The sequence below is a fragment of the Microcaecilia unicolor genome, chromosome 1 (genome assembly GCF_901765095.1).
Source record: "Microcaecilia unicolor chromosome 1, aMicUni1.1, whole genome shotgun sequence".
Taxonomy (NCBI): domain Eukaryota; kingdom Metazoa; phylum Chordata; class Amphibia; order Gymnophiona; family Siphonopidae; genus Microcaecilia; species Microcaecilia unicolor.
Window position 1 is genome coordinate 526,088,454 of NC_044031.1, and position 18,193 is coordinate 526,106,646.

The following is an 18,193-nucleotide window of genomic DNA, read 5'->3' on the forward strand; positions in this document are numbered from 1 at the left end:
ATAAGAGCTCCTTCAGCAATATAAGCACAAACTGTAGTCTGCATTCAAGGGTAATCAGTGATATGTGTACATGCACATTCATTAATAGAATCTATGTAATAGAAAGCAAAAACATTCCCACATCCCTACAATACTGCACACAAACGGTACTCTCTGTCCTCATGTCCACCTCAATGACATCATCTGTACCACTGTAATGTCCCCCCCCCCCCCCCCCAATCAGTGTTGTGAGTCTCTCCTATTTGATTTCCAAATGAATTTGTGTGCTGAAGGCAAGAAGGGCCATCCCCTGACTCCTGGTGTACACACATATATTGCAGAAGATTTGGCATTCGGAGGGACCTCAAGTCCCTCCGGCGGAGGTTCCAAAGAGCCAATAGGGAGAGCCCTGACATAATCAGGGCAGTGAGATGGCACCTCAGGGCTCGACGTATTATAAACAGGGCACCTGTACTCATTTGTAAATGTATTTATTTAATAATGCAAATGTCCTGTACAATACCAGTTTCCATGTGGCTAATAGGCAACTAGTAAGTCATAACACCTCTGTCCCAGATCAAGGCCTGAGGTTGCAGCTACCCTCCCATGAGTGTGGCTGCAACTTCCAACTAACCTCCTCTGAGATGAATGAGATGACATGCCTCACTTCTGTATCCCCCTTTCTGGGGTGGATACTGTTTCATGGTATTCCTGCCTGAGGCCCTACTCTTAGTAGATGTCATTGCCTCATATTAAAGTTATGTGCTCCCCCCCCCCAAAAAAAAAAAATCAAAAACAGAAACCCAAAATGGTCAGACAACCATAGTCACAAATCATAATGCAAACATGCTGCTGAGCAATGAGTGTGGTCTGCCTATGCACTCTGTGTCAGACCAGCATCCAGGGTTCCCTATCATGTCATTTCATGCATCTTACACCCCAGGGGTATAGCCCAGGGCTCACCACACCTTTCCCCATCCCCCGTCTCAGGCCAGCCAGCTCCTGCGCTATGCAAGCCATGTTGGATGTGCTGATCTCAAAGACAATCCTGTTACATACACAGGGCAGCAGCGGCGGCGGCAGGAGGAAGTCCAGGAGGAGGAGGCCCAGGAGGAGGAGGAGGACCGAGGCATGGCAAGATATGCCTCCTCTGGAGGGGGAGGAGCACCCACCTGCCCCAGCAACACCAGTAGCTTCAGGCACATCAGCAGCTCCAACCACACCACCAGCTCCAGACAACAGTGCCGCAGTACTGGAACTCCTGCAGCAACTGGTTACTGTAGTCAACCAGTTGCTGCAGGAGGTGGCAGCAGCACTGCGGCACTCTGTAGGGGAGCAGCAGGAGACCCACAGCAGGCTCGTGCTGCTGGTAATCATTCTCCCCCAAAAAAACATTCTCCCCTCCCCTATCCCTCCCTCTCCAAATGCCACAGGGATGAGGGTTAAGGTATGTCCATTACAGTCTTTGGTTTTGCAGTGTCGCAGGAAATTAGGTTTTTATGTTGGGTCGGTGGGGTATGCCTTTTTGAACAGGTTTGTTTTTAGTTCTTTCCGGAAACTTAGGTGGTCGTTCGTTGTTTTATTATCTTTGGCAGAGCGTTCCATAGTTGTGCGCTTAAGTAAGAAAAGCTGGATGCCTAAGTTGATTTGTATTTGAGTCCTTTAGTACTTGGGCAGTGTAGATTTAGGTAAGTTTGGCTGCTGTGTTCTGGGCGGTCTGAAGTTTCTTTATAATTTGTTCTTTGCATCCCGCATAAATTCCATTGCAGTAATCTGCGTGACTTAGTACCATTGATTGTATCAGGTTGCGAAATATAGCCCTCGGGTAGAATGGTTTCACGCGTTTGAATTTCCACATTGAGTGAAACATTTTCTTTATGGTAGATTTTCGCTTGGTTCTCTTGAGTGAGGTTTCGGTCGATTGTTACTCCGAGAATTTTTAGGTTGTCTGAGATGGGGAGGGTGTGACCTGGGATGCTTAGGTTTTTGGGTTTGTATGTGTTGTGTTGGGAGGAGATGATGAGACAGTGTGTTTTTTCTGTGTTGAGTTTTAATTGGAATGCATTTGCCCATGAGTCCATGATGTTCAAACTGAGCTTGATTTCGTTGCTGATTTCTGACAGATCTTGTTTGTATGGGATATATATTGTGACATCGTCTGCATAAATGAATGGGTTGAGGCCTTGAGTGGATTACAAGTTATGGGCCAGATCTATATATGGCGCCTAAAAAGTCTGCATGGATTTAAGTGTATCCTATAAGATTTAGGCGCAGTTTATAGAATATGCTTAATCGATACTGTATGCACACCCATTTATGCCAATAAAAACCTGGTGTAAATCCATGCATGTATATTTAGGCGCACTGACCTGTATTCTGTAATTATGTGTGGAAATTTTGGCGCAGCCTTTAAACGCCCATAAACATGCCCCTTTTAAACTATGCGCATTTATTTTAAACTGTGTGCCTTTCAATGTAGGTGCAGTTCTTTATAGCATACGCTTAGCGTTTTCCGCGCATAAATTCTGATAGTTGCCAATAAGTGCTTATTATTGCTTGTCAAGTGCTGTTAAAAACGCTGATTGCCCTATGCCCTATTCTATAGCGTGCGGCTAAACTTCACAACGTACATCCTGGCTCCTAACATTGGGCATCATTTATTGAATCTACCCCTGTATGAATAAATGGATCAATTTAAACTTCAGCGTCAGTCCTCCAGTGCCAGAGTAGATTCTTACCCAAGATGAATGGTGCGGATATGTTTCTGGATCCCCGCGGCTGTGCTCAATACTTTTCCACAGTTTTTCCAAAGGCATTTGAACATCACTTTCATGGAGTTCTAGGAAATAAGAAAAGAACAATTTTTATCTCTAAGTTGGTCGATAATAATCATACTTTCCTTCTCTCTTTTAATATCTATTTTCTAGTAGCCTATTCTATGTACTGCTTTTGGACATCATTGGTAATACTGCAATCAGCTCTACTGTAAGAATATTTTGAAGCCATAGCCTACAAGCAACAAGTCATGAAGAACACACGAGCAAGCAATTACACTTTTGAATAAAGCTATATTTATAGAAAAGAAAGATAAATCAGTTATCTGTTCCCTTGCAGAGTGACTGTCAGGTAAGATACTGACAAGGGGCTCTTTTACTAAGCCGTGTTGGCACCTACATGTGCCCAATGTGTGCCAATTTGGAACTACTGTCCGGTTAGCACGTGGCCTGAGCGGTAATTTCATTTTGTATGCACGTCCAGTAGGCGTGCTGAAAATATTCCGGCATGTGGCACTAACCGGGCAATAATCGGCATTGTACGCGCGTGCGCTGACGATTACTGCCTGGTTAATGTGTGAGACCTTATTGCTAAGTAAATGGATGGCGGTAAGGTCTAAGGCCCAAAATGGACATGCACCAATTTTCATTTTGCCGCATGCCCATTTTCGGTAAAAAAAAAAGGACTTTTTTGCGGGTGCGCTGAAAAATGGACCTGCGCACATCCAATATACACGTCTGCAACAGCACAGGCCATTTTTCAGTGCACCTTAGTAAAAAGGACCCCTAAATTAGTTTGGTGTCCTTCTTTCCCTAGAGGGGTAGTCAGTGGCGTAGCAGGGGGGGCTGCCACCCGGGGCGGTTCGCCATTGCACCTCCCCCGGGTGCAGCACGATGACACCCCCCCCCCCGACGACCAGCTCCCGCACCCGCACCCTACCTTTAAAAAGAATATCGGGAGGCGAGGCGCAGCGCCTCGCGCCTGCCCTGCATGTAAAAGAAATGTGGACCGTCGGGCCTTCTCTCACTCTGTCTGTCCTGCCCTTGCGGAAATAGGAAGTTGCGTCAGCTGAGGGCGGGACAGATAGAGCGAGGGAAGACTCGACGGTGTACATTTCTTTTATGTGCAGGGCAGGTGCGAGGCGCTGCGCCTCGCCTCCCGATATTCTTTTTAAAGGTAGGGTGCAGGAGCTGGTCGGGGGGGGGGTGTCGATTCGCCAAGGGGGGGAGCTGGCAGGGAGCACCCCCCCCCCTGAGCTGACACCCGGGGCGGACCGCCCCTCCCGCCTCCCCTTGCTACGCCACTGGGGGTAGTTACTAAAGTGTGTTAAGTGAATAGCACATGATTTATGCCAAATATTGCGTGTTAAATGGCAAAACTGCACATTAATGTACGTTATTTTACCACAGTGCAAAATGCATAATAATGAGTGTAAAGCTCCTTGCTATTATGTATAACAATTAACACAGTTTACCTTTTGTTCTGCAAGCTGCATTTTTCCTGGAAAAATAACACTAGCGTTCAACTGACATTATTTTTCCTAATGTGTGGCCTGATGTTCCCAGGAAGCTTTGGTGCATAAAACAATCACTTCCCACCTCCAATCCGTCTGACAGATTCCCTCACACCCCAATAGCTTCCCAAACAGACGCTCAAGATCCATTACATTATATTGTGGCTTATAGCCAACATATACCAGCAGTTCAATACGGAGGGACAGGAAATGAGGCCGGAGCATACTCCAGGAATTATAGTAAATAACATTAAAATCAAATATTTATATTACACTGTTACAAACTTTTGAAATAAAAACATTTTCAGAGATTTCCTAAAGAGGAGATAAATATGAATTAATCTAAAAGAAAGTGGGAGAGAATTCCATATCAAGGCTGCCCTGATAACTTAAAGAAGACACTAAACATTTTCAATGAAGTTACTTCCCTAACATTGGAGAAACTAAGGGGCCCTTTTACTAAGGCAAGCCAAAAAAATTAGCATGCGAAATGGGCTTTGTTGCTTGTCTTCAATATTTCCTTTCTCATTTTTCACAATTGGGGTCAAGACTATTTCCCCCAAAGAGTCAGGGAACCTTCTCACCTCAAACTGTTCATTAACCCGCTCTGTGAGCTTAGACAAGAAAAAACAAGAAACTAAGAGCTGTCTTCATCAAATCTGCAGGATAAGAGTCTAACATACAGTGTGATTTGGTATATTTATGAACCAATTTTCCTAAGTCCTCCATGGTAATAACTTCAAAATTGTCCCAAATTCTATCGATCAAAATATCACATGCACTATCAGAAGATTCTTCTGATGGACAATTAATAATAGCTATCTGAGATCTAATCTTGTCTACCTTATTTTTAAATTAGAATGCTAAGGACGCTGTTTACTAAGGTACGCTAGCATTTTTAGTGCATGCTAAATTTTTATTTTTGTTACATTTGTATCCGATGCTTTCCCACTCATGGCAGGCTCAATGTGGCAATGGAGGGTTAAGTGACTTACCCAGAGTCACAAAGAGCTGCCTGAAGTTGGAATTGAACTCTGTTTCTCAGGACCAAAGTCCACCACCCTAACCACTAGGCCACTCCTCCACTAGAGGAGATGCTAGAGACGCCCATATATTCCTATGAGCATCTCTAGCATTAGCATGTTCTAATTTTAGCATGCACTAAAAACGCTAGAGTGGCTTAGTAAACAGGGCCCTAAATCTGTTGCTTTGGGGGTAATTACATTCCAAAAAGCAACCAATTCATCAGTGAATTAATTACCTCAAAAACATTTTTGGGATCAATTTTATCTTCCCCAATTAAGTTTGAATAATGATTCTTCCTCACTTCTACCAGTGACTCTTTTTAACCTTTAATTGCCTTTCTCTATATCTCCTTATTTTCCTTTGATGGCGATTTCCCCCATTTCCTCTCTAGCTTTCTACTATATCTCTTTTGTATCAATAACTGTTTGGTAAGCTATTTGTCAGATTTTCTAAAAAATGTTTTAACAAGTGGTGCTAATTCATCCAATATCTTTTTACTATTAGCATTCCAATTCTCAATTGCATTAGTACTAATGTCTCCTGTATCCAATTGAATCTCCTTAACTTTACCCCAAAACATCCCAAGATTTACAAACTTTCTTATCCACCTCTCCACATTTTACAAGCCATAATTTCAAGTCATCATCAAGTTTTCAAACTTAGGGGTTGTTTACTGAAGCTTAGCTCGAGTTATCAGCAGCAGGGCCCATAGGAATAAAATAGGCGCTGCTGCAGATAGCTTGAGCTAAGCTTTAGTAAACAGAGAAAAATCCTCTTAGATATAATATCTATTCCTTCTCCAAGCTTATCTAACCCTGGAATGTGTCTAATATTATAACCTGGGAGACTAAGAGGCTCATTTTTAAAGCACTTAGCCTCCCAAAGTTCCATAGAAACCTATGGAACTTAGCCTCCCAAAGTGCTTTGAAAATATGCCTCATACTATACTAATGTGGGATCTTCCAGGAAGGTCAATCATGTTTCTGTAGCAATTAAGAACCCGGGTTGTTGTTCTTCTAAAAGGTCCCTAATAATACTGGTCTTATTAACAACTGATCTCGCATTAATATAGCAACCTGGAATAGGAATATGCAAGACTGTTTTTTGTTCCAAATACGGTATAGTTATTAAATGATTGGCTTGTGCTAATTTCCTAGCTTGCACTTTGTTTGTTTGGAGTGGAGGAGTGGCCTAGGGGTTAGGGTTGGGGGACTTTGGGCCTGGGGAATTGAGAAACTGAGTTCAATTCCCACTTTAGGCACAGGCAGCTCCTTGTGACTCTGGGCAAGTCACTTAACCCTCCATTGCCCCATGTAAGCAGCATTGAGCCTGCCATGAGAGGGAAAGTATGGGGTACAAATGTAACATACAATATTTCATCTCATTTGAATAGACCCTGGGAATTGCTTTGTTAAAGTAATTTCCAGAATGAATCAAATTTTCACTAGGTATATTAACATAACTTTAACTTTACATAGCTAACCTGTCTTAAAGAAATTTAAATCTATGCTGATGGGCTGGCTTTTTCAACAGGCCTATAATAGTGAGTGATGGTGGCATGATGTGGCTCTGATGTCTGAACGAGAGCATATAACCTATATATGTTTGATCTTGTTTGCGTGTGTTTCTTTCCTATGATTTATTGTAGTTCCTTTCCTTTCCTTTTTATTAGTTTGTAAACCGCGTTGCCCTACCCGACAGTTAAAGCAGTATAACAAGTCCAGAATAAATAATCATTCCCTCTATAAAATCTAACAAATGGAGAATGCTCTGGCACAAACCAAGTTAACGTTTTGTCTAAACAATCTGTCTCACACCCACTATTTAATAAAAGCAGCCCAAATAGCCAAACCATAAACCACTCCACTTCAAAGATTATTCTAAAATTACAAAATTCTAAAAACCATGAAAATAAAATTACCTAAAATAAAAGCTAAAAAATGATGCGCTCACACACTTACCATGGCTATTCTTGATGTCTAGTGGGGGGAGGGGGGGCAATACAAAGGAGAGATCTCTAGTTGCTCCAGCCTCTAACAGTAGTCTATTGGTACTACAGCTAGGGATTTCTTTTTTGTTACATTTGTACCCCACACTTTCCCACTCATGGCAGGCTCAATGCAGCAGGCAATGGAGGGTTAAGTGACTTACCCAAAGTCACAAGGAACTGCCTGTGCCAGGAATTGAACTCAGTTCCTCAGGACCAAAATCCACCACCCTAACCACTAGGCCACTCCTCCACTATGACCTCTAGTGGTAGTAATGCAAGGCAACTGCTAGGGTTGACTGGCACCATTTTGATTCTTGATGTCTAGTGGGGGGAGGGGGGCAATACAAAGGAGAGATCTCTAGTTGCTCCAGCCTCTAACAGTAGTCTATTGGTACTACAGCTAGGGATCAAGCTATGACCTCTAGTGGTAGTAATGCAAGACTACTGCTAGGGTTGACTGGCACCATTTTGATTCAAGCTGCTTTGGCCTTCTAAGTGACTGAGCTCCTTGCACTCCCCCTCCCCCCACTATATACTAGGGATTGCCCTGGTAAGTGTTGATGTGACCTTGTGCTTGGGGGTTGGGTAGGGATGGTGTTTTGTGTTGAGAGTGATCTGCCTGTGAGGGATCAGAGGGTAGGATAAATCAGATGTTGGGGAGATTGGAGGGTGGGGGTGATTGTTTTAAATAATGGCTCCTTTAAATATCTGCATGGGAACATTGGGCTATGCATTAGGAGGCTGATGCTCCTGGGAAGGCTGGAATTATTTTTCCAGGAATAGCACAACTTGCAATGTTGAATGCAAGGTGTCTTATTCATTTACCACAGAAATTACTGTACCACAGAAATTACTGACCTGGCTAGTGACTGCTGTGGTAAATAAAGTTATGGGAAAATATTATATTTTACAGCAGCTTGGTAACTACCCCTCCTAGTGGTTTAAAGGCTTAAATCAAAGGAAAGGGGAAAATTATAAAGCTATTATATTTTTTACTTGACACCTTGTCTTCTTTTTCTGGGAAGGGGGGAGGCTTGATTAGAAAAGTTGTTGTCTTTTTACAAAACACTTTTCCTATAGGGGTGTTAAATCGTGACTGTTTCGTTGGAAAAATATTCTGCTATTTCCAGTCAAGAATGAGGTATGTTCCTTGGCTTTTAATTCATAAAAATTATAAAGGGTAATGGTTCAAGAACCATGCAATATTTTGAACCCTTTCTTAAAGCTTATAGGGCACAGTGCATGGCCTCTGAACAGATGGAGCGCCAGTCGTGTCTGGAAAGAAGAGAAGTGTGCAAATCATTACAAAGATCATTCATCCCTGTTTGGATACACTACATAATTTATTGAGAAATTCAGGTAGTGAAAAACAATCAGTGTGGAGCTCAACACAGTCTTGTTATCGAATTGGTAATTTATGTGAAGAAGTCTCCTGTAAGAGGCTGGCTTTTTCTCTCCCTTGTAAGGACCAAGGAGCAGACTGAAAAACATCTCTGCTTTTGTGAAACACATTGGTATTCTCTTGTGAAGGCATAATATTTCTGCAAGAAAATATGTGTGTTTAATTCCCCTTCTCTTCCTGCCCCCAGAAATGCCTATGCAGTCTGAGTAAATGTACTCATGTTATTGAAAAACATGTCTACTTTTACCCACAAAGAGGGCACTCTAATAACGGGATGCTTAGGCTGTGAAAGCACATGGTTGCACATGCTGTGCGTATTTTACAAGGCTACACTTGCTCTAAGGCAGGTGTAAATGGCTGCCTAGATTGGCATAGATATGCACCTATATTATAAACATATGCACATACCTCTCAACTCTGCCCCAGCAAATAGAATGTTAGGAATTAATAGGAAAGGAATGGAGAACAAATCTAAGAATATTATAATGTCTTTGTATCACTTTATAGTGTGATTGCACCTTGAATATTGTGTGCAATTTTGGTCACTGCATTTCAAAAAAGATAACTGGACTAGAAATGGTATAGGGAAGGGCAACAAAAATGGTAAAGGGGATAAGATGTGAGGAAAGGTTAAGGAGGCTAGGGCTCTTCAGTTTGGAAAAAAGACAGCTGAGGGGAGATATGATAGAGGTCTCTAAAATACCGAGTGGAGTGGAATGGGTAGATGTGAATCGCTTGTTTACTCTTTCCAAAAATACAAGGACTAGGAAGCATGCAATGAAGCTACTAAGTAGAAAATTTAAAACAAATCAGAGAAAAAATATGTCTTCACACAACGTGTAATTAAACTCTGGAATTTGTTGCCAGATAATGTGGTAAAAGCAGTTAGCTTAGCAGGGTTTTAAAAAGGTTTAGATCGTTTCCTAAAAGAAAAGTCCATAAGCCATTATTAAGATGGATGGGAAAATCCACTGCTTATTTCTAGGATAAGCAACATAAAATGTATTGTACTGTTGTGGGATCTTGCCAAGTACTTGCAACCTGGATTGGCCTCTGTTGGAAACAGGATATTGGGCTTGATGGACTTTCAGTCTGTCCCAGTATAGCAATGCTTATGTTCTTAAGTAAGGAGTGGAGGAACTGGAGAAACAACAGAGGATCCTGGTCCTGAGAAGCAAGAGAGGACACTGAGGACATCCCTGAGATCTACAAAGAAGAATGATACAGGTCCTCCCATCTGTGGTATTGCAAAGAGGAGCCTCACGAGAGTTGAGTCCTGAAGAAACATATAAGAGACTGCAAAAGGTAAAGGGTACAACCAACTATTTTTGTTTTCTGCCTTTGCTTGCAGTTTTTGCTATTTTTGTGAATTTTGTCTCTTCCCAACCCCAAATTCTGGCCTGGACTTAATTACTGTGTGCCAATGGATTGTGAACCATGTAGCTTATTCTTGTCAATGCCCCCTCCTCCCAGGGATTGCTGGTCCCAACCTTGATCCAGGGCAATATAAATCCTTTGGTAAATTCTAGGCAAACAAGTGCATCGGGCCCTCTATTGTAATATATACCATATATACTCAAATATAAACTGAGATTTTTGGTCCAGAAAAAAACCCCAAAAATGGAGATCTCGGTTTACATTTGAATCTCTTTTCACCTCCTCCCACCATCAGCATTTCCTCTACTCCTCCATTCCCCGCGGTTACCAGCATTTAATTTCCGGTCATACCTCCTTTGGCTGATGAGGACAAAGTTATGCGCTCGGCCGGCGTACCTGACCAGTCTGCCAGCAGCTGTTTTATCAAGGCAAAAATCTGCCTTGACAGCAATTGAGAGGGTCCCCCCTAAACAATTGGGTCCTTGGCACATGCCTAGTTTGCCCAAGCATTTATTGTGCTCTGCCTCAAACTTGTAACAAAATAAATAAATAAATATGTTTCAGAAATTAAAAAAGATGGGGGGGGGGGGGGGGGGGGAGAACAAATCAAAGCCATTTACAAAAGTACAATGGTGGAAATGAATGGTATGCAAAATGTCCACCCACAATGCAGGTAATTACTTCTAGAAAAGCAAAGCTAGTTATGTTTGCCAATTTATTAATTCTTGTAGGAGTTCATCAGAGAAAAAAATAATGTTGGACTCCCATTAAATGGAGGTGAGCAGATTTTACTTGAAGAAAAATATGGAACTCTGCAATAGATGGCTTAGGAGCAAGGTTCATTACTGTCATGGTATTTACAAAATAAACCCATTTGGAGACACTGCCTGGGAAGAACATTTTCAGACTGATTATCTATGCTTTTACTGAATGAGATCATCTATCATGGGAGAAGGGAAAGTGATACACGGGACAGCATGTTTATTAGCATAATGCATCATGTGATGAACAGAATAGTAATTCTTTTGTCCCAATGCAGGATTTTTTTTTTCAAAATTAAAAGTATGATAGCCCAAAACTCACTAACAAAGTGCTAGAGAAAAGAATAGCAACAAGCTATATCTTCAAATTTATGCAAATCAGCAGGAGATATTTCTAGAGGCGTCTACTCTAGGGGAAAATGAAAGATATGTGGAGGGGCATTTTTGATATGTGTAAGTCCGACTTTGGATGTTTTGCAAGTGGAGGGGCATAATCGAACGGGGCACCCAAGTTTTCATGAGGGCGTCATTGCAGGATGGCCCCGTAAAGGGGCGGGGCAACCTGTATTATCAAAACAAGATGAGCGTCCATCTTTAGTTTCGATAATATAGTTGGGGACGCCCAAATCTCACATTTAGGTCGACCTTAGAGATGGTCGTCCTTAGGTCGTTTTTGAGATGGGTGACCTCAGTTTTCACCGATAATGGAAATCGAGGACGCTCATCTCAAAAATGACCAAATCCAAGGCATTTGGTCATGGGAGGAGCCAGCATTCATAGTGCACTGGTCCTCCTCACATGCCAGGACACCAACTGGGCACCCTAGGGGGCACTGCAGTGGACTTCACAAATTGCTCCCAGCTGCATAGCTCCCTTACCTTCGGTGCTCAGCCCCCCCATACCCCACTCCCCACAACTGTACACCACTAGTATAGCCCTTATGGGTGAAGGGGGGCACCTACATGTGGGTACAGTGGGTTTTGGGGGGGTTTGGAGGGCTCAACATTTACCACCACATGTGTAACAGATGGGGGGGGGATGGGCCTGGGTCCGCCTGCCTGAAGTGCACTGCACCCACTAAAAACTGCTCCAGGGACCTGCATACTGCTGTGATGGAGCTGGGTATGACATTTGAGGCTGGCATAGAGGCTGGAAAAATGTTTTTTAATTATTTTGGGAGGTGGGAGGGGGTTGGTGACCACTGGGGGAGTAAGGGGAGGTCATCCCCGATTCCCTCTGGTGGTCATCTGGTCAGTTCAGGCACCTTTTCAAGGCTTGGTCATGAAAAAAAGGGACCAAGTAAAGTCAGCCAAATGCTCGTCAGGGACACCCTTCTTTTTTCCATTATCGGCTGAGGACACCCATCTCTTAATCACCCCCCCAGTCCCGCCTTTGGTACGGTGCTGACACGCCCCCATTAATTTTGGTTGTCCCCGCGACGGAAAGCAGAGGACACCCAAAATCAGCTTTCGATTATGCCGATTTGGGCGACCTTGCGAGAAGGACGCCCATCTCCCAATTTGTGTCGGAAGATGGGCACCCTTCTCTTTCAAAAATTCACCTGAAATGTCCTAGAGGAAAGAAGGTCATTTTAGAAAAAGAAAAACTTATCTTTTTTTTTTTTCCCCAAATGTACTGTTTTGAACAAGGTTTTGTGCTTTGGACGTTTTGTTTTTTGATCCATTAAAAAAAACAAAACAAAAACGAATAAGTGCAAAACATAGAGATTCATTCTATTGAGATGTAGGAGGAGTCAGCATTTTTAGTAGACTGGTCCCCCAGACATTCCGGGAGAGCAATGGGGCACCCTAGAGGGCACTTCTGTGCACTTCACAAAAAGGTACACATCTCACCTTTGCTCCCTTATCTTGTCCCCTGAGCCTTCCAAAACCCATTACCCCCCCCCACTATACACTACTACAATAGCCCTTATGGGTGAAGGGGGCATCTATATGTGGGTACAGTAGGGTTTTGGTGACTTTGGGAGGGGGGAGGGTCACAGTTTCCACCAGAAGTGTGATAGGCATAGGAAGATAGGGGTACAACTAGGTTAAGAAGGCCCAGAGGGAAGCAGTGATACCTAACTGCATTTGCCTCCACCACCTACATGTGAACTGCAACTGCTACAGTCAGGTAGGCCAAGTTCAACTTGGAACCTTGCAACTTTGGACGAAGTAACTGCTAGAGATTATATTGGTAACTCGGGGGAACCAGGCCAAAGACAAGTAAAGTGTACTGCCGTGCCAGATAAGAGTAATGTATGTCATGGCCCTGCAGGAATAGGCCACTAGAGAAACTTGTTACATTTAAAAATAGTTTTGTGTTTATTTTCTCTTCCCTACCTATGAATGGAACAGGACCCCTACCTGATAATTATAATAAACAGTATTTTCTTTCACCTACAACCACTGTGTGGATCTGTCTTACCTGGGCCCCAGGTCCACCCTCATTCATGTTACCACATCAACATATACATACATACAATTACACCTTCCTCAGAGCCTACTATACCTGGACTAATGTTATACAGGCACATAATATTGTCTTTACCCTTATGTAGAGCTTAGTGGCAATGAAAGAAGTCCAGCACAGTAGGCAAATATAAAATGGGTAGACTGGGTGAAACAAATGATCCTTTTATGGTCTATTTTCTGTTTCAATAACATGTAAAAAATTATTTTACATATGGACCACTGCTTTCACACTAGTGTAAGAAAGGTTTATACTATCTTAATAGCATGTTACATTTCATTTTGCAGGTTCTTGGCTCGATGATTAACTACGGTTCTGCAATTAAAGATTTTCTGCTCAATTTATCCTACTTGTAACAATATGAACTGCTTTTTATTAAACAATACAGTATCACTTTTTTTTATTCTCCCACAAGTTTAGCTTGGTGTCAAGTAACGTCGGAGGCCAATGTGAACAGTGAAGTGTGAACAGCTTCACAGATATGATTACATGTGGGAAGAATGGCAAATAGTCTGGATGTGCACACAAAATATGTTCATGTCAGTTTTTATTTATATCTTAAATATCGGGGATTAATTCTAAACAATAACCATACCCAGAACTTAAATATTTTTTAAAAATGTTGGTACGGATAACAAAATAATGTACAATCTACAAATATTAAAAAAAAAAAAAGGAGTGGAAGGCACCAGGCAAGGAATCAGGATAGCCAAAAGGCTCAGTTTATTATGAAAAAACCCCCCAAAACCAGTACAGAACACAGTCCTCCAATCTGACTGCAAAACAGGTACAAAATACAGGGCCCTGATTACTAAGCCACGCGGTAGGCAAGATAACATTTTAGCATGCCACTAAAAATGCTAGCGCATCTTAGAAAAACAGGGCCCTTGTCTTCCAAAGCGGGATACTGGAAATGCTTGTTGACAGGGAAACCCAGCACTGCAGTGTTTCGGCAAAATATGCCTTAATCAAGGGTCCTGTAAGTAGCACAGAAAAATGCAGAGAAATCCAACTGACCGCAATGTGCTGTGTACTAACAGTATGAACAACAGATATGTTGATGCTGAAGAACACTTGCCAGCTTTACATTCTGCCTTTTTGCCTTATTTGGGGGTCCTTTTACTAAGCCGCGTAAGCACTTATTCGCGCCCAATGCACGCCAATTCCGAGTTACCACCCAGCTACCACATGGCCTGGGCAGTAATTTCATTTTTGATGTGCATCCGATATGCGTGTCAGAAAATATATATTTTTTCCGATGCGCGGGTGGTAATCAGAACTTTGACGCACATTGATCGTTACTGCCCAGTTAACGCTTGAGACTTTACCGCTAAGTCAGTGGCTGGCATTTTGCCAGATGTCCATTTTCGCCCCCCCCCCCTCCAAAAAGGCATTTTTTACAGGTGCGCTGAAAAATGATCCTGCGTGCAGCCAAAACTCGTGACTACACTACCGCAGGCCATTTTTCAGTGCGCGTTAGTAAAAGGACTCCTCACAGTCAACAGTGAGACATATCTGTTCATACTGTTGGCACACAGCACATCGCGGTCAGTTGGATTGCTCTGCATTTTTCAGTGCTACTTACAGGACCCCTGATGAAGGCATATTTTGCCGAAACACTGCAGTGTTGGGTTTCCCTGTCAACAAGTATTTCCTGCATACCGCTTTGGAAGACTGTGTTTTGTACCTGTTTTGCAGTCAGTTTGGAAGACTGTGCTCCATACTCTTTTTGGGGTTTTTTTTTTCATAATAAACTGAGCCTTTTGGCTATCCTGGTGCCTTGTCCTGGTGCCTTCCACTCCTTTTTTGTTTTTTGATATTTGTCTATGGAAGATTTGTTTTCCTTTCCTTCTTTTGTGTTTGAGAATCTACAAATATGCCACCATATAATATATAAATCACTATAATAAATAATAATATGAAAATGTGAAATGAGAAGTGCTCAGTTCTTACTGTATCCAGTCACGGCATCGTGAGACTAGCCAACTCTGAACCATCATGGCACTACTCTTGTTCAGATAAACTCATCCAGAGTGCTTAAATATATAGCCATACTGCTGACCAAGGACAACATAAACTGTACTGACATTGTGTGTGAACATGGCTCTGCTGATCTACTAAATACTTTACCTAATAAACCAATAAATCTTATTAATCTCTGAAAACACTGGTTCAAACTTTCGGTTTGACCTTCTAGTCAATGATTAAACACACTGTGTACTTGAACACAGTTTCAGTTCACTTATTATTGAACAATTGTCATAGCACATATCTAAACAAATATATGCATCCAGCAATGTTCACCACCAGAGAGGTAAGTGGTTCCAGGGGCAGGAAAGACTCACAATCCTTTTGTGAAATGCATAAAATAAACCCTTTCCATATTGTTCTGTTGTAATTATATGTCTAACGCCAAACTGAAGTCCTTCTCACTGCATCTATACATTAGACGGACTTATCTACCTGCTGACCCACTCTGTAATCTGCTATGAAACTTGTCTTCCCAATGCAATCTTGTTGAATTGTGATGAAACTACAGTGTAGTAAATTTAAAACAAATCGGAGAAAATTTTTCTTTACCCAACGCATAATTAAACTCTGAAATTTGTTGCCGGAGAACATAGTGAAGGCGGTTAGCTTGCCAGAGTTTAAAAGGGGGTTAGACGGTTTCCTAAAGGACAAGTCCATAAACCGCTACTAAATGGACTTGGGAAAATCCACAATTCCGGGAATAACATGTATAGAATGTTTGTACGTTTGGGAAGCTCGCCAGGTGCCCTTGGCCTGGATTGGCCGCTGTCGTGGACAGGATGCTGGGCTCGATGGACCCTTGGTCTTTAACCAGTGTGGCATTACTTATGTACTTATGAATTCTCTTTTCTGTGTAATCTGCTCCGAACCTCTCGAGGTGTGAGCAGAATATAAGCACCTGGTAAAGTAAAATAAACTACAAAGGAGAGGTGAAACTGCAATGACTGACAAAAATTGTAATGACTAGTTTTTGTAGGTAGAAAGAGGAAACGAGACAACCGCAGTAGCTGACTCCTGTAGCTGTTGCTGTCTTCTATCTGCTGTCAGGGACCCCAGTGTGAGAACTATTCCTGTGAGCCTTTTTCTCCAAAGAACACTGGGGGTTCTTTGGAGAAATGGGTTGTGAAGAACACGTCACAACCCCCAGAAACCACAATATTTAACACAACTCTCTCTACACAAATCACTGACAGCTCAGTCTATTTTCAAGCGACTATAAATAAAGTACTCAACACAACTGTCTAAAACTTTTCCATGAGTTTTTGCAGGCTTTCACTGCTGAATGCAGTTCTATGCTATTTCTACTATATACTGCCACTATGAGAAATATACTGGTCAAGACTCAAGCACTAATTTACTAAGGGGGTCCTTTCACTAAGCTGTGGTAAAAAGTGGCCTGCTGTAGTGTAGATGCATGCTTTGGGTGCGAGCTGGGCCAGTTTCTACCACGTCTGCAAAAAAGGGCTTTTTTAAAATGGGACGGGGAAAGGGCATGTGGTAAAACTGAAACCAGCGCATGCCTAAAACTGGCCTGAATCCTTAACACCACCCATTGGTCTAGCGGTAAGGGCTCATGCACTACACATGTGGTGACTGGTTGGCATGCGCCAACTGCCGATTACCGCCGGAAATGCCGCATGTGGGAGCAAATAAATAAATAAATCATCCAGGTGTTATGGGTGCACGGTAAATCTGAAATTACTGCCAGGGAGGCATGGTAGCCCTGCGGTAGTCTCACGTAGAGCCTAACACACCTTTGTAAAAGGGCTCCTAAATATGCAACGTTTTGAAAGGAGTATAGGAGATTTCAGTGTAGCTGCACCTGCAGCAGAGCAAATGTTGAAACAAACAGCAGATCAGTGGTTGATACAAACAAATCTTTACTGTAGAGTTTCAACCTAATGCAGTGCCCGACACAGGCCGTGTTTCGCCCACAAGGGGGCTGCGTCAGGGGCTACGTGGTGTAAATACTGATCTTCACCATCAAATAACTTTGTAATGTATATTAATCTTCAGTACAAAAAGATTAATGCTGAAAATGGTCAAGGCACCGTGGTGGATAAAAAACCAGCACAATCGCTGAACAGTAATCACAAACAACTGCTCTCCAGGAGATGGCAGTGTCCTTACAGGCATACGTCACAAGAAGACTTCAGACATCCAGTGCAGTTTTTCACCTTCTGGCAACTTTTGTCGCTGATGAAGGAGTTTATGAAACAGGGATCTCTGTAGGACATTACGCAGCACTATTAAGATAAGTAGTTGTCTGCTTTTTTCAAATGGAGGTGTTGGGATAGACTGCTCAAATTTTCTGAAAAAAAGTTTTGAAAAAGTGTCTTCTTATTTGACTTTGAATTTGAAAATGACTTTCAGGCTTATTTTCGAAAGTGATCGCCGGCCATTTCCTGACATAAATCGGGAGATGGCCGGCGATCTCTCAAAAGCGGCGAAATCAGTAAAATTGAAAGCAGCTTTTTTGACAGCATCGCCGCGTTCTGGTCGCCTCGCCGGTGAAAGTTCAAGGGGGCGTTCGGCGGCGTAGCAAAGGCGGGACATGGGCGGGCATGGGCGTGGCTACCAGATGGCCGGCTTTCGCGGACAATGGGAAAAAAAAGCGGCATTAAGCAGTATTTTGCCGGGTTTACTTGGTCCTTTTATTTTCACGACCAAGCCTCAAAAAGGTGCCCCAACTGACCAGATGACCACTGGAGGGAATGGGGGATGACCTCCCTTTACTCCGCCAGTGGTCACCAACCCCCTCCCACACTAAAAAAATACAAATCAAAACCTTTTTTACCAGCTTGTATGCCAGCCTCAAATGTCATACCCAACTCCCTGACAGCAGTATGCAAGTCACTGGATCAGTT

The 18,193-nt window shown here is 42.6% G+C and overlaps 1 protein-coding gene across 1 annotated transcript in view; it reads right to left on the reverse strand.

The window, feature by feature from the left end:
* Positions 1-18,193, reverse strand: part of ZNF704 (zinc finger protein 704) — a 192,464-nt gene that overhangs the window by 44,665 nt on the left and 129,606 nt on the right. The window contains exon 5 of the mRNA XM_030215898.1: positions 2,718-2,818. Coding sequence (XP_030071758.1) covers positions 2,718-2,818 — 101 coding nt within the window. The remainder of the gene's footprint in view (positions 1-2,717; positions 2,819-18,193) is intronic.